Consider the following 16,008-nt stretch of genomic DNA (forward strand, 5'->3'; position numbering starts at 1 on the left):
AGAAACGGCATAGTCTCTATGCTTCGCCCCTACCTTCACAGTGATTTTGAAATATTCAATTCAATTCAAATTTATTTGTATAGCGCTTTTCACAATACATATTGTTTCAAAGCAGCTTTACAGAAAGTGCATTTCAGAAATGTACATAGAAAAATACAGTTAGTTAATCATGTATTAATTTAGGGCATAAACATATCGCCAGCGTCGAGCCGTCTCTTCACAGGCTTCAAGTTGTCTCTGCACGGGTGTTGGGCATCTGTAGTTTCCATGGGAGGCTGGATACAAACTGGAGCTGACGATCTGTATTTACCTTGGGACTAGCGTCCCGAGATAACAACAGAAAAGCAGATGGGAAATAATTAGCGTAGCTGCTGTTCATAATACTAATGCATTCAATCTGATTCAACTGTAGTAGGCTATAAAAGGTAAAATATGACATCTTCAAGCTACTCCCCTTCACCTTTACCAGTGAATATATTCATATTCGTTTTGTTCATATTACATTTTTATTGTTAGTTTGAATTACATTAATTTGACAGACAGCATTCGCTGATGTTGACCAAGCTAGCGCCAACCAGAGCTGCCAACTCTCACGCATTCACCGTGAGACACACGCAATTGACACTTTTCACACGCTCTCACGCCACACATCAATTTTCTCACGCACAGAAAAATCGCGAAGCAAAGAGGACACGGAGACCGACAGACTAGACAGAGCAGGTTAGTTATGATATAAAAAAATCTCAGCTCTCAGATTCTGTCAATTTTATTACGTTTTGGCACTTGTAAATGTTACACGACAGATCCCTAGCGCACGTGAACCGATCATCTCTACTAATAGTAAAAAAACACGAACACTGTTGAAAGATACAGTAGGCTAGGCTACGACTTACCAAAATGTATTCCTCATACATAATATCGACCAATCAGTGGTTTTTATCAGCGTGTAGAGGTCAATTACATAGCTGGAGAACAATTATGTCAGATTTACCTCAAGAAAGCCATTTAATAAACATAATATAGGTCACGTAGTTGGCAAGAAAAAAAGAGCTATAGAGATTGTGCTATATATGTGTACTATATTACAATACTATATTTATGTACGTTATATATATGTATCGAACAGCCTTCGATACATTTCTATGTTATAACTTCCCGAAAAAACTACACAAACATATAAAACAAACTTCTAACGAAATACTAACAGCATCTTACTTACCAATCCAAAAGAAATGTTGCAAGTTCGGAGTCGAACCTCATTTCTTTCATATCCATTAGTTGTCTGGTTCTGTTCCTTTTTTTATCAGATTTTATTTGAATGTAGTAGTGGGCTGTACTTTCCACACGATTGACATCAGGTTCAAGTACGCCCACAAGCCGTGCGAGTTATTCGCGTATTGCATGTTTGGCTGGTGGTTATGTTGCCCGCATACCGCCTCCCATGGCCGAAACTGGTATTACGACACCTGTCGGGCCGTGGCTAGTAATGCTAATGCTAATTCAGGTTTATATCTCTGCAGCACTATAACTTGTCATTTTTTTAATGACATCATCGCCCTTATTTCTTCTCATTCTTTTGATGCGTGTAGCTCATTTTTTGGATATTTTTAACTCAATTCTGACACATGGCACCTTTAATGGGAATGTACTTCAGAGATATTTTACTCGTAAAAAATTCTAGGGGTGCCAATAATTGTGGCTGACGTGTTTTGGAGAAAAACATTTATTTGCAGGGCTGTTTTTTTTTTACAGCCATTTTTGATCATATTTACCAGGGGTGCCATTAATTCTGACCACCACTGTATTAGGCTGCTGTCACTTTAAGACCCAAGGAGGCACACATCTGTAAGGCTCGCGCTCGATCGGCCCAAAACCAGCATCCGACATCCGACCAGCGCGGAAGGTCTTTATGTGTTATTGTCCTTTTCTCGAGGCAAAGTATTTTTTGATTAAATGCAATACATTTGAATATGTATTTTCTCGTTATTTCATCTGACTCCATAAATGAAAAAGTTTTAATGATATCTGTGCATCATTAAATGTGAGCGAATGTTTGACTGTGATTTGAATGTTTGATGTTTGATTATTCTTTTTAACTCTTTAATGAAAATAATGTCAAAGTCATTTAGAATAATCAAATGTAACAATTTATTATGTCAGGTAAATGTATCATGCCAATTACATAATCAATTCAAAGATAATCAATACAAAACATCAAAAGTTCTGGATTAAAGAGAAGAGATGCGAACCCAACATTAAAACACATGATGCTGAATTCTTTGAGGTCCTTCAACATCATGGGCTCATCTGAGTAACAGAAGGCCCCGAATCCCCTGCTGCATTTCATTATATAGCCAGAACCTTTCACATGGAAACATCTGAATTTGCATTCAGAGTTGACACCTTTGGGTGTAGGGAGACCATTTGCCGGGAGACCAACCCCTCCTTGTGTGCCAGTTATCCCTAAACTCTTAAAAACCTTATTACCTTTTGTTTTACTTATTTGGGAATGAGACATTTGTACCAGTCGCAATGAGACATTTCAAATGATACTAAATATGTATAATACTCAATGTTAATCATTCACATTAAACCATATATTCTTGGGTGAGTTTTTGGTTATCTTCGCATGGGGGAGGAGGAGAGGGGGATGAGAGAAAGAGATGTAGATTAGGATGATTGCGTTTAAATGGTTTAAAATCGCTTAAATTTTAAATTGACTTAAACGTGCAAATGATAAAATTGCACGCTATGATGGTAAACTTTCCATTGGGGTCCATTCGGATCACAGTCCAAATTTGTAAGAAAAAAAAAAGGATTCACTATTTTTGAGAACATAAAAATAAAAAGGGGTGGGGGGGGGGAGGTGTTACCTAATGTACGGAAAAATGACGAGTACATCGAAGATATGCAGCGCAGCAGTGACAAAGTACATGTACAGTAGCAACAGAGGGTTCAACAGAGTTGGAATGAACCCCGAACATCCAAATCACAAACCTTTTATCCTGTGACAGTTTACCACCCCTAATGTAAAAGTTGCTCCTGTTGTAACAGCTGTATGTTAATGAAGTTGAGACGCTCTATTTTCTGAGATGGTTCTCAGGGTCCCTCACCTGCTCCCATTCTACAATTGATAACCATTTGCTCATGTGATCACCCCAAGTGGTGCAGAAACAACAAAACCATTGACTTCATTCTTCTCTATGATAAGCCATTTTGGGGAATGAGCTTGTTCTAACACCTATCTAGGAGTGGAAAGGGTCGAAGCAGACATTGTCATTTCTTGTACTAATTTGCCTAATTACAGCTGGATTAGCTGGATCAATAAAGCGATTCATCACTTTAGCATGTGGGAATACCATTCAAGAGAAATGCATACATCTTACAGATTTAAGACCAGTGTGTGTGCATCTACAGTATCTATAATTCAGTGATATTTCAGTAATACTTCATATGCAGTTGTCCTGTTTGCTTGTTTGTTTGTAGGCAATGACTGTGAATATATGAAGTGTGTACATGGCTCTCGGTAAAAATAGATTGACGTTGTAAAGCTGAGAAGTTTATATTCACATGCACAGGTTTTTATTTTTTATTTTATTTTTTTATTCAGGACCATACAGTGAGCAGAGCTTTGGGGCTCTTCTGTGAACAAGCCCGTTTTATATTTCTGTTGCTCTTATCCTGCTTTTATTTCTATTCAGTAACGCAGTTGTTAGTGGTGTGTTTTGTAAACTGCCTATGTGTGCATGGGATAGATGATGGCGCTGATAATAAATCACCACTGTGGAATATCAGTTATGTCTTACTCTTATGTGAGTCTAATTGCTTACACCTGACTACAACCATTCAGACAAGCTATCCGCCCTTTTTTGTGAGAAGAAAAGCGTTACACAGTCCTACCATGAGCTCAGACATTTGAAACAGTAGTATATACTTCTATTGAAACAACTGTCAAAAGTACTTCAAATTAAATATTAACTTGTATTTCTCATCATTTTTAAATACTTTTTGTTGTTGTTGATTCATAGCATGTTGAAATTTTTTGGTTAATCTCTGTGCAAGTTGATTTGGTTAAGATCTTTATTGAAGAATATTTTGAAGAAAATAAATGAGAAGGATACTTCTGGGTCAATCATAAGCCAGGTTTCCATCCATGTTTTTTTTTTTTTTTTTGCGAAAAAAGGTTTAGCGCATCAGAATGTTTACCGATATAGCTGATGGAAATGCCAATTATCGATAACTTTTTGCAAATGTCGACACAATCTTTTTCCGTTTAACTTTAGTGCATAAATTCTATGTTGATACTTAAAATGTAGCGAAAAACTAGTTTGGAAACACTTTTTGTCGAGAAAGAGGGCTTTAACGCAAATAAATGTGGTCTCACATGATATTTCCATCACGTGTTAGCACGATTAGTATTTTTGATGGAAAACGGCAAAGGAATGCTACAACATTCCAGGAGTTGCAAAGAAAAATGGCTATTAATGGCTACAATAAGCCATGGCATATTCTTTGCAGCAAATGGAAGGTACTGTTACCTGGCAGAAAAGCGTGACCTTTCACATAGTGGTTCTGGAGGGAAAAAGGATCAAATGGTCAAATGGATCACATGCTGGGCCAGAGGCCGATGGTATCGTCGCTTTCTACAAGTATCAAAAGCTCTGGTAAGTTCTCTACGGTAATTTGTTGTATCACAGACAGTTCTATTTAATGTTAAGTTATATTATATTTTTTTGTGCAGTTTCTGTGCAATAGGTCTCTAAAACGTTTAAACAGAATGTCTTTAAGAAATGTAAGATTAAGAGTGTACGTAAAACTGCTTTTTAACAGACTTGTAGAGTCTTGTAAGAAGCAGACTTCAATTAGAGATGTACAGTATTACCCCTTTTCCACCAAAAAAGAACTGGTTTGGAACTGGTGCTGGTTCAAAGGTGGTTCAACTTGCGAACCTTCTCAGAACCTGTTTGATTTTCCACTGACTAGATAGCCCAGCGAACGACGTCGTTACGTTGCCATACGTCTTAGCTTTCCCAGAAACGCTTGCGCCAACTTCAAGCGTAACAAATACAATGTTGGACTACATCGTCTTTCTGCAAATGTTTCTCCTGGCTTTGCGATCCTCTACTGGGGTCAGAAGAAGACGTTTATAACACATTTGTGCTGCTCGTCTGGATTACAATAGACGGAGGTTACGTTCGAGAAGAAGTTCGACAATAACCCCGCCCCCAGCCCCCGACGTAAGCATGACGTGGTAAAAGAACGGTTCTAGTCCAGCAAAGAGTTGGTGCCGCTTGGAAACAAATTTCCTGGCCGAGAACTGGTTCTTTGGCTGTCGAAACACAAAGAACTGGTTCGCGAGTGAGCACCGGCTCCGAACCGGCACCAGCACTGCCTTGGTGGAAAAGGGGTAATCGAGTGCTATCTAAAAGTGAAAAGCTAAAGTTTATTCAAAGACTTACAAATAAACTAGGTTATTTTTTGACTGCAGTGTGTCTACAGGTAAGTCGTAATTTGCAAGCATTTCCCATTTCCAGTCATTTTTATGTATTTTGGTGTTGATAAAATTGAAGAAAAAAAAAATGCTTTGCTTATTCAATATTATGTTTGTAATGCTCCTTAATGAGTATGCTGTATTTAGATTGTGATGAATGTGAATTACATGATTGTCTTGTGGAGCTGTGAACTGTATAAAATAAATAAGGTGTTTATATTGTTACAAATCTTGAAAACTAACTCAAGTTTTTGGATTGTCACACTCTCCCTGGACCAGCCTGATGAAACCGTACAACAGGATTCTGCCCCACCACTCAATGCATCAAGATGGAGGCGAAGTCATCAGCTTGCTCCAAAAAGGAAGCAGTTGGCTGAGTTGAAAGCCATTTTTCATGATTTCCTCGATCAGCAGCGTGAGCAAGCAGAGCGAGATCAGCAAGTCATTCAGTCAATTGCCACTGTTATCTCTCAAGCTTTTCAATGTTTTGAGCGTTGTCCTAATGCTGTAGAAAGGCATGCTCTTGCATCTGAGGTGATGGCTGGTTTGAGGCAACCAGAGAGTTTGCACAACAAACCCAGGTGCTCAAATCATCCAGTGTCCCATCTCCCCTACAACCAAGCAGGCATCTCAGCACCTTCTTCTTTGAATACTCATCCTAATATGTCATTCACCACATACCTAAACTTGGATTAAGTAGTTTTGGTTATTTCTTGTTTCATAATTACTGTTCTATTGGTGAAGTTTATGGTTTGTTCATTTAAAACAACGCCTGCAGAAAATGTTTTCAGTTTGTGCTCTTAAGAGTCTCTTGAGTTTAATTGATATGCCATTTATTTCCACTATTACCATTGTTCAATTGTATTCAAGAGAAGAAAAAACAAACAAAAAAAAAACATTGCAACTGTGTTTTATATTCTTTAATGTAATAGAAGAAATGTCTTATTTGAAATTAATCTGTTTTTATGTTCCCTTAAATGTGTTAAATACAACAAAGCTTTACAACAGGTTAAATATAGGCTATATATAAAATCTTTATAAAGAAAATGTACCAATTATTTCTGTTACAAATAAAATGAGGATTAATATGTTCGAATTTGTGACTTAAATTAATAGTTAGACAGCAACAAATTTGATTTTATGATTCAAATACATTATCCCATGACAGCCTACTGCCTTCCCAAGTGAGAAACATATTGCATGAGAGCGTCCCTGATAAGCACAGCTTGTGCAGAAGGTCGGTCATGGTTGTCTCTCGCCTTCATTACATCAGTCTTCACAAGGTTGTATGAATCGTTGCTTCTCCATCTCACAGATGTTATGGAGTACACAACATGCTGCCAGAACTGTAGGCATGAAAGAGTGGTGAATGTCTGACCGTTTTGCCAGGATGCGCCATCTTGCTTTCAGGTGTCCGAATGTGTGCTCCACCTTAACTCTCGATCCATTCAAGTGACAGTTGAACGCTTCCTGTTCTTCTGACAAATTGGGTCCAGAATAACCTTTGATGAGCCAAGGCAGTAGTAGATAGGCTGGGTCTCCTGCCACTAGCAGAGGCACCTGGACTCCCTCCTGGGGGTGTCTCTCAGGGTGTCTGGGTAATAAAAATACAGCAGAGTTCATTTACTGTGCAGGTCAAAAGATTTGACCCACCTCATGTATTTTCATTATTTAAACAATTTGTATATTAAATTGCAAATATTTCAAATTATTTCCCATAATAATTGTACATAATTTAATACCCCAATATGTTTTTTTTTTTTTGTATAAATTAATGTGGTTCAGTGATGTTAAATAATATTTTTGACTAAAGAAACTTGTTAATGTAGATGTTACCATTTTCTTAAGTGCAGCATATAGTTCATATAGTTGTAAGACACAGAATAACAATTGTTAGCTTGTTTTAATCATGACAACACTTTAACAAATTATTTTCATGATTTATCACAACTTTCTTTTGTCAAATAAAATTAGATTAATATTTTTTACAGTGCACAACTTTGAAAGACATTTTATTGTGTGTAAAGCTATTCTAGGCCTGGTAAAGGATGTTGAATGGTTAGGCTTATCTCTGATCTGAGGCCGCAAACACAGCTGCGTCATGGGCACTTCCAGGAGTGCCAACACATGTCTCGTATCATGCACCTGTCATCAACAAGTGCCTGAAGAACACTAGATGGCCACCCTTTGCAATTAATGTAATCGCGGTAGACAATTGTTTTACTAACCCTGAAAGTTTTGCCCACTACTCTATACTCGGCGCAGGTTGCCAGCTTGTACAGGGTGATGGCAATCTGCTTTCGTGGTCGGTGGCAACCTGGGATGGGTGCAACATCAGGACCAATGAATCCACACAGCATCTCAAACGTCGGCTGTGTCATTCTAAAAAGTTGCAGCTGGAGACTTTCTGTAAAGTGTCTCTCCACCACTTCCTCCCAGAACGCCTTATTGCGTGGTCTCTTCCAGACCCTTGGGCTTCGTCGCATGAGGTTAGTTACTTCGAGCCCTATCAAATGAGCAACTGCTCCATTCTGCCATTGTCTTCTGATATTTCGGACACTTGCAATTATTTTTGAATTTTTTTTTTTTTTTTGGTGTTGGGGGGTGTGCTGACTTGTGGAACCCCAAAAGGTAGAATTTGCGATATTTAAAAAAACTATGTATGGAAACGGCTCAAGGGCAGATTTTTTTTGCGATACACCAAAACATATGCGACAAAAATTGCTTTCGTCATTCGTGACGTCATCACGCACACCATCTTATCGGTAAAAGGTCAATTGAATGGAAACAGGCTGGAGACGGCAAATTTCATAATGTTTTTTTTCCCCGCATATTCACTTTGTCGATAACAAAACAGTGCAAAAAGTGGATGGAAACTTGGCTATAGTTGCAGTGTATAGCATGTAGTGTGGCATCGTATGCACTGTAACTGATTTAGATCTATGCTTTTCACATATAAGTCTGTAAACTGTTTATTTCTTTGAGATGGCATGCTGTGTTAAAGAAGTCTGTTTCTTCCAGTCGCTGCATGTTTGTGTTTATGTTCTTTTGTACTCACTTGTGTTTGTTAATATGATAAGATAAGGGATCACATTGAAGGGCTCGTTTCATGCTGAGTTCATATGAGCACTCAATAAAGCATCTGCCTGAAAGAAAGCATAGTAAAATCAGTTACATGCTTGCTGTGAAATTAAACGCCCCACATACTGGGGAAATGTATATAATAGGCTAACGTATTCTTCTGTCCTTTTTATTGTACTTAGCACAGTTTTATAATGAAAAGGATGAAAAACACAATCCAGATGCAAATGTTCTATATTGTACTTACTGAAACTGAATCATGCAGCAGTTAATAGATTCACTGATGTCCAGGCTGCTTGAATACTGGAGGATATGAGATCCTAGGGGAAGTGTGATGCTAACTGATAAGTAATGGCTGAAGGGCTCCAGACTGAAGTTGTAGATTATACTTGTGATATGAGGACAATGAAGAAAATATGAATCTCTCTCCTGTTGAAATGAATTAAAATGTGTTTTATGCGAGGCTGCGCACCAGTTCACCGCTGGCCTTACATCATTGCCAGTTTTTTGCTGCTTGGTATTAGAATGACCTTTTATGCACAAATCATTTTAATATGTTTTTCTTTCTACTCTAATGTAGTGCCTCAAAGAGCAGCCAGAAATTTGTCAGACAGGTCCAAGACAATGTTTTATAAGACAAAGTCAGTGCCTAGGTCTGAACCTTCAAGTCACTTCCCAAGATACAAGGTTTCAGTAAAGTCATGAATCTGACTTCACTAGCTCTCCAAGTCTTACCAATGAATTATAAATCACATTTATTGTAATTTTATTAGGTCTTATAAAAAATACATACAACTGAGGCTATTAATGCAATATAGATAAAGAAATAAATTTTGCATATGAAGCTATAAATCTAAAGCAGTCTCAACTTTATACCTTCTGGTTTATAGCTGGAACTACATTACATTTACATTTACATTTATTCATTTAGCAGATGCTTTTATCCAAAGCGACTTACAAATGAGAACTACATAATATGATAAAAATGTATTTTCTAGTATAATGAAGAACTGGAAAACACAAAAATGGAAATCGTCATCATTTATTAATATTGTTCCAAACTGGAATGATTTTGTTCAAAGAAACAAAGGCATTAAATATGTTGAAGATCCATAGCTGTGATTAATGTGCTATATTCCAAATCCTTTGAAAACACAGGTTTGTGTGATGAACAGATTTTCCTGAAGTTTCATAATTTTTCAGTGATACTCTTCCCATCCAGTGAATTGTTAACTCTAGAACTGCTGTATTGACTAAGTCAGTCAGTATCTAGATCAGCCTGAATAAATTGTTCAGTCTGATTTGTAATCAAGATGATTGTGTTCATTGAAAAAAAATAAAAATAAATCTCACAAGACATTCATTCAGATTTATATTGTTTAAGGTGAGAACATTAATTTTGGGGTCAAGTATTCTTCTAAGAAAGCCCTTATTTGTCACTAGACTGTGATGTATGGTATCAATATCCAATTCGTATCTCCCAATGACTCATTTACATGTACAGAGCCCATGTGCCTTACAAAAGTGTCTTCATTAATTATATCTAACTGAGAAAGCAGCTTTGGTTAAATATACTTTTAATTTACTTTTTTAATTGGATTTGTTCTTTTTCTCTCTCTCTCTCTTTAAAAATACAATACTTGCAAATAACAAAAACACAAATGGATTATTGGCTAATTAGTGAAACATTTCAAGATAATGATGTGATGCGTCAAATTGTGTGTGATGTATTCAGTTTGTGATTAAAGAAAAAACTTTTATCCAACCCTCACTCCATCTGTCGCTCTCTAAATATTTGGTGATCTGTGACTGCCACTTATGTGGCAAAGACTCTGACTGGTCATTTGGATCCTGCATGTGTTTGAAGATGAAGTAAGTGAATGAGTGAGTTAATACACTGTAAAAAGTGGTACTATTGTTACCTTAAGGAGGTGTTTGTATCTAATTTGACCCTTAAATTACATTTTGCTGATGTAACCTAAACCCTGAAACCTAAATGTATTTAAGTATTTAAGTTCATCAAAATCAGTTCATTAAAAAAAAAAAAAAATATATATATATATATATATATATATATATATATATATATATATATATATATTATTCTTTTTATTGTAAGCATTTAACTCGTCGTTTGCAATCTCTCGTTAGTCGAGTATGATGTCTGCTTGTATTTACCATACACCCGGCGCAATGTGGCACCAGGTATGACCCAAGTTTTTTTTTTTTTAAATAGTTTTAGCCCAACGCAGTTATCATTTTCACGTCCTGCGCCACGTTGTTTAAATAGCAAAATAGAATATAGAATAATAGATTATAAATATAATAATTGTTCGCCCATGGGCGTGCTGGTCTGAAAATGAGGTGTGTTCGGGTGCATTGTTGTCGCGTTGCTATTTTGAGGCAACTGAAATAGACTGCGCCAAATAAACATTGACCAACTGAAACCTGGTCTAAAGTCAATGGCACAGTATTTTTTTGTTAATTAAAGGGCACATTAGCTTATTACACACACAGGGACGTGCAGCAGCACACAAACATGCCAAATATTAAAAATAAAAGGATTATGATGTAAAAGATTAATATTGTGTACATAAAGATATAGTGGAATTCGGCTTGTCCCGTAGATGGTCTGCTTGCGGGCTTTAGCCTTGCACACGAGCAGATCCGTTTCCTCTCTGGAGAAGTGTTAGGTCTTTCCGCTTGCAAATTCCGCCTTGTAAATAGCAAGCTCCACACTGTCATGCAAATCTTAAATAATTAACGTTTCAGTCATGCTAGAAAAAGGTTTTTGGCCAAAATCTTTTTATTTAAAAAAAAAAAAAAATGTTGGCATATTTGTGTAGCTTGCAAAGAGAGTTGGCATATTTTGTGTAGTTGGCATATTTGTGTAGCTTGCAACATTCTCCACACTGTCATGCAAATCTTAAATAATTAACGTTTCAGTCATGCTAGAAAAAGGTTTTTGGCCAAAATCTTTTTATTTAAAAAAAAAAAAAATGTTGGCATATTTGTGTAGCTTGCAAAGAGAGTTGCCATATTTTGTGTAGTTGGCATATTTGTGTAGCTTGCAACATTCTCCACACTGTCATGCAAATCTTAAATAATTAACGTTTCAGTCATGCTAGAAAAAGGTTTTTGGCCAAAATCTTTTTATTTAAAAAAAAAAAAAATGTTGGCATATTTGTGTAGCTTGCAAAGAGAGTTGGCATATTTTGTGTAGTTGGCATATTTGTGTAGCTTGCAACATTCTCCACACTGTCATGCAAATCTTAAATAATTAACGTTTCAGTCATGCTAGAAAAAGGTTTTTGGCCAAAATCTTTTTATTTAAAAAAAAATAAAAAAATGTTGGCATATTTGTGTAGCTTGCAAAGAGAGAAAAGGACCAGATATGTATGTAAAATACAGAAAAAGAGGTGACATACTGTAGAATATAAGTGTGAGAGAAAGGAAGTGTAGGACACCAGTGAGCTCTTTTGGCTTTTCTTCCTACACTAAACAACCCTCCTACACACTCACACACAGGACACCATTTTACATTTTAACAAGCATATGAAGAGAAACATTAGAGCGACTCTTTTGTTTCTTTTCAGCCTTGTTCAAGGAAGCAGGCAGTGAGCAAAATATGGAGGCAAATAAAGAGAGAGAGAGAGAGAGAGAGAGAGAGAGAGTAAGCAAGTAAGAAAGAGAGTGAGAGAGAGCTGGCACAGGCTGAGCCAGGCACTGACTGTGTGGACACGGAGGAGTGCGGAGAGAACAGAAACGACAGAGCAGAAGGAGGAGTGAATAGATGGAGTGACCCAGGAGGAGGAGAGGAATGCTGAGCGAACAGACCAACAGAGCGCGAAAGGGAAGGCGAGAGTGCCGTGGCAGCAACAGCAGAGCAATTAAACAGTGCAAAGGAAAGCAAAGTCTTCCATGCTGAGCAGCTTCTGTCGCTCACTCGCGCTCTCTCTCTTTCGAGCAACCAAAGAGGCAGAAGTGAATCCGTCCAGACAACGATAAAGGACAAGAGGAGGCATGCGAGAGGCAGGGGGAGGAGCAAGCATGCTTTGATTGACAGAGTAAAGAGGAGGGACATGGATACAAATTGAAGAATTTAATTTTCCGGGAATGGATATTTTTAGCAAAGGAAAATCAAAGGAGAAGAAGATCAAGGATGCCGTGTCTGTCTAAAAGAAGGATGGAAAAAGGGAAGGAGAGAGAGAGAGTGAGATGCTGAATTCGGACCATGTCAGAACAGATTCCACATCAGCGGCATTCAGCCCTCCTACAGGCAAGAGTCAGTGTGTGTGCGTGTGTGCGTGTGTGAACTAGCATGAAGTACGACCTCTGTAACACCAGGCTTTTGGCCATGTGCCCCCATTGTTGAGGACAGAGACAGAGAAATGGGAAGGCGAAAAGTCAGTACAGTATCACTGTAAAAGCCAGAGAAAAAGAGGTAAAAAGACAAGATGAGTGTGATCATGGGGTTGTGGGGTCAGTTCTAGCTAGTGTTCAGGAAACCCTCTCTCCAGGGATTGTGGAAAAAGGTCCATTTTACCAACAGGACAGCCTGCCTGGAGACTCGCTCAGATCCTTCTTTCTTGTGACTCAGCTGGTGTTGCCTTCCACAATTCATCTCTTTTTCATTATTCTCTCTTACAATCTGTCTTTTATCTATTGAATTTTTTCTCTCATTAAGATCCGATTCACTTGCCTGAACTTCAGGAGATTTGCTGACTGCAGGCTGTCTGCTAAACCAGACTAAGTCTGGGCACCCTGACCAGATGGACTGAGGAGGGGAGCAAAATAGATCTAGAAAGAGAAAGGAACAAGGAAAATAGCCTGGAGATGTTGCCTGAGGGTTTATAGAGAGCTGTCAGTGGGTATGAAGACATGGTGAATTTTGTGTACCTTAGGGAGCAGTGTGTTTGTGCGTGAATGTGTTTATTCAATCCAGTGATGAAGTCTGCATACATTTGACAGGATATTAAAGTGGAAATCAAAGTAGAGTTGGGATTGTACACTTCAGTTGAAACTTGAGTAGTTTTGCAGGTGCTACAATAGTGTGTGACTTGATTGCTGGACTCTAAAAGTGAGATTAGTATTCAGGAAATCAGTGTTGTGGCTCTCTCTGTGCTCCTGGAGCCCCATGAGGGCCCCGGCCGCGGAGGCCTGGCTGGGAGATGAAGGCGCCCCCCCTGCTGCTCTAGCAGCCCTGTGGGCCCTCATGGCTCTGGAAGGCCCCTGTCTGCGCCCTGCCTCGCCCATGCCGGGCCAAGGCAGGGCCCGTCGTCACCGCAGCACCCGAGCCGGAGCACCACGAGACAATCTGTCCCACCTCACCGTGGCCCTCCTAGCACGGACTCGCCTCCACGGATTGCGGCACATCTGTGCTCCGTCAAACTCACTCAGCCGCCGGGCCTTTTGGATGCTGGCATTCTGTACATGTCTGGGTCTTCTAGTTTCATGGTCCTCAAATCGGCTGCTTCACTGGCTGGCCTTTCCCACTCACACAAGAATCCACACAGAGTGGGCGAGAGAACTCGCTTTTCCCACGGTCACCATCTGCAACAATAACCCCATTCGTTTGAACCACATCACTAAGAGCGATCTGTACTTTGCGGGTCACTGGCTTGGACTGTTGCTTGCCAACCGCACGGCCAGACCCTTGGTGCTGGACCTGCTTCAAGATGACAGGCGGGCATGGTTTAGCAAGCTGTCAGATTTCCGTCTTTTCCTGCCTCCACGCCGCTTCGAGGGCACCAGCATGGAGTTCATGGACCGACTGGGCCACCAGCTGGAGGATATGCTATTGGCCTGCAAGTACCGCGGAGAGCCCTGTGGAGCCCACAACTTCTCCACTGTGAGTCTGAACAAATGACCTCCACCTCTCTCTCTCTCTCTCTCTCTCTCTCTCTCTCTCTCTCTCTCTCTCTCTCTCTCCTTCTGTCTCTTTCTCTGTCACTTTTTCTCTCTAGTGTTTGTCAAATTCTCTGTGACTTATTCTTTCATGCAGCACATGCACAGACTTTGCTCTGACCTCTCGTTAGCTCTTGTCCTGTGTTGCCCTCTCCGTCATGCTTCAAATATTTCACAGCGCATATTTTGTACACCCGCATCAGAACTTTCTGACCCCAATTCATAAAGACAGTTGTTGTTTTTTCTCAGGGAGTCAAATGTTGAACACCAGCTTTTTACAAACACATCAGGTGATGTGATCTTCCCAGGCTGATTTTCATAATGCGATTCTGATTGAGCATAATGTGCTATTTGCATTGCTCATAAAGACCTCCAACTCCAGGACGTTCAACCTATTTCCACAGAGATCTGGTAGTGTAGCAACTGTCTAGCCTATTAGCAAACACTGATTTTTTTCATTCCAATAAATAATTAGCCATGCGTGACATAAGATTATGTCGATTTTTCTACCCACACCTAAGAGAAAATGCCAATCAGTATCAACAGTTTGTGGATGAATTCTCTCTTTTTGCTCACCTTCTTGCAACTGTACAGCGCACAGCGCTTGTTTTTACATGAATATTTATTTGTGTTTTTCAGTAAAATCTCTTTATATTCATAGAAATGAGTGTTGCTTTATGTTTCTCTACATTGCAATACTGTCACAGTCTCAGACTCCTATTGTTAGTGCATGTCATCCTTCTTCTTGTGCTCATCCTGTTTCTCCACAGTCACTACTGCTGCAGCTGTATTGCATACACTCATTCCTTTCTGTGCAAATACATTATTCTGAGAAATTAAACTATTATATATCACTATTATGAGCACTATTATAGACCTTTAAAAAACCTTTAAAATCAATGAACAAAAGTATGAAGATAAATGATAAAAAACGCTTTATATTTGCAGTATTTTATTATTTATTGTTAGTATTAATATTGTTATTATTATTATTATTACTACTGTTTATTTTATTTGTATTATTTACAAATAAAATGGCAGGGTTTCATTGTGACAATTAACCCCATTTAGTATAGGGTCAATAATAAAATAAATGTTTAATCACTTTATTAACTTTATTTAGGTTTAAAAATAAAAATACTGTATCTGTAGCACAACATTATGAATTTGGGTCAAAAGTTTAATTTAATAAAATATTCAATTACAAGGTCATTTCTAATCACTGTACCACAGCTTCAAACACCATTATTAGATTTTAAACTGAGTCTTGACAATTTTACAGAATTTTATTTACTGTAAATTACAGAATATATAGCACACTATTCATTTTCAAGTTTATGTGTCATTAATAGGCCACTGTTAAATGTTTTGTAAGGAGTTGTGGGATGTTTCAGTCAGTCTCAGAGTGACAGCAGTAGGATGCACTGTTATGTTGACATTGTAAATGAAGTAATGTTGTGGGACTGTGAGAAGGATTTTTTGGGTTCTGTCCTTCCTCTCTCTCCATCTTTCAGTCTCATTGTGTTGTT

At 38.5% G+C, this 16,008-nt stretch overlaps 1 protein-coding gene across 3 annotated transcripts in view; it reads left to right on the forward strand.

The window, feature by feature from the left end:
* Positions 1-16,008, forward strand: part of asic2 (acid-sensing (proton-gated) ion channel 2) — a 405,004-nt gene that overhangs the window by 245,335 nt on the left and 143,661 nt on the right. The window contains exon 1 of one of the 3 annotated variants that reach the window (XM_084138760.1): positions 12,294-14,423. The exons of the other annotated variants lie outside the window; for them this stretch is intronic. Within the exon in view, the coding sequence (XP_083994886.1) occupies positions 13,710-14,423 (714 nt within the window). The 5' untranslated portion in view covers positions 12,294-13,709. Of the gene's footprint in view, positions 1-12,293; positions 14,424-16,008 lie in introns of those variants that run through there. 3 annotated transcript variants of the gene reach the window in all.

Source organism: Abramis brama (assembly GCF_963993115.1).
Source record: "Abramis brama genome assembly, chromosome: 1".
In the NCBI taxonomy this organism is placed as follows: Eukaryota; Metazoa; Chordata; class Actinopteri; order Cypriniformes; family Leuciscidae; genus Abramis; species Abramis brama.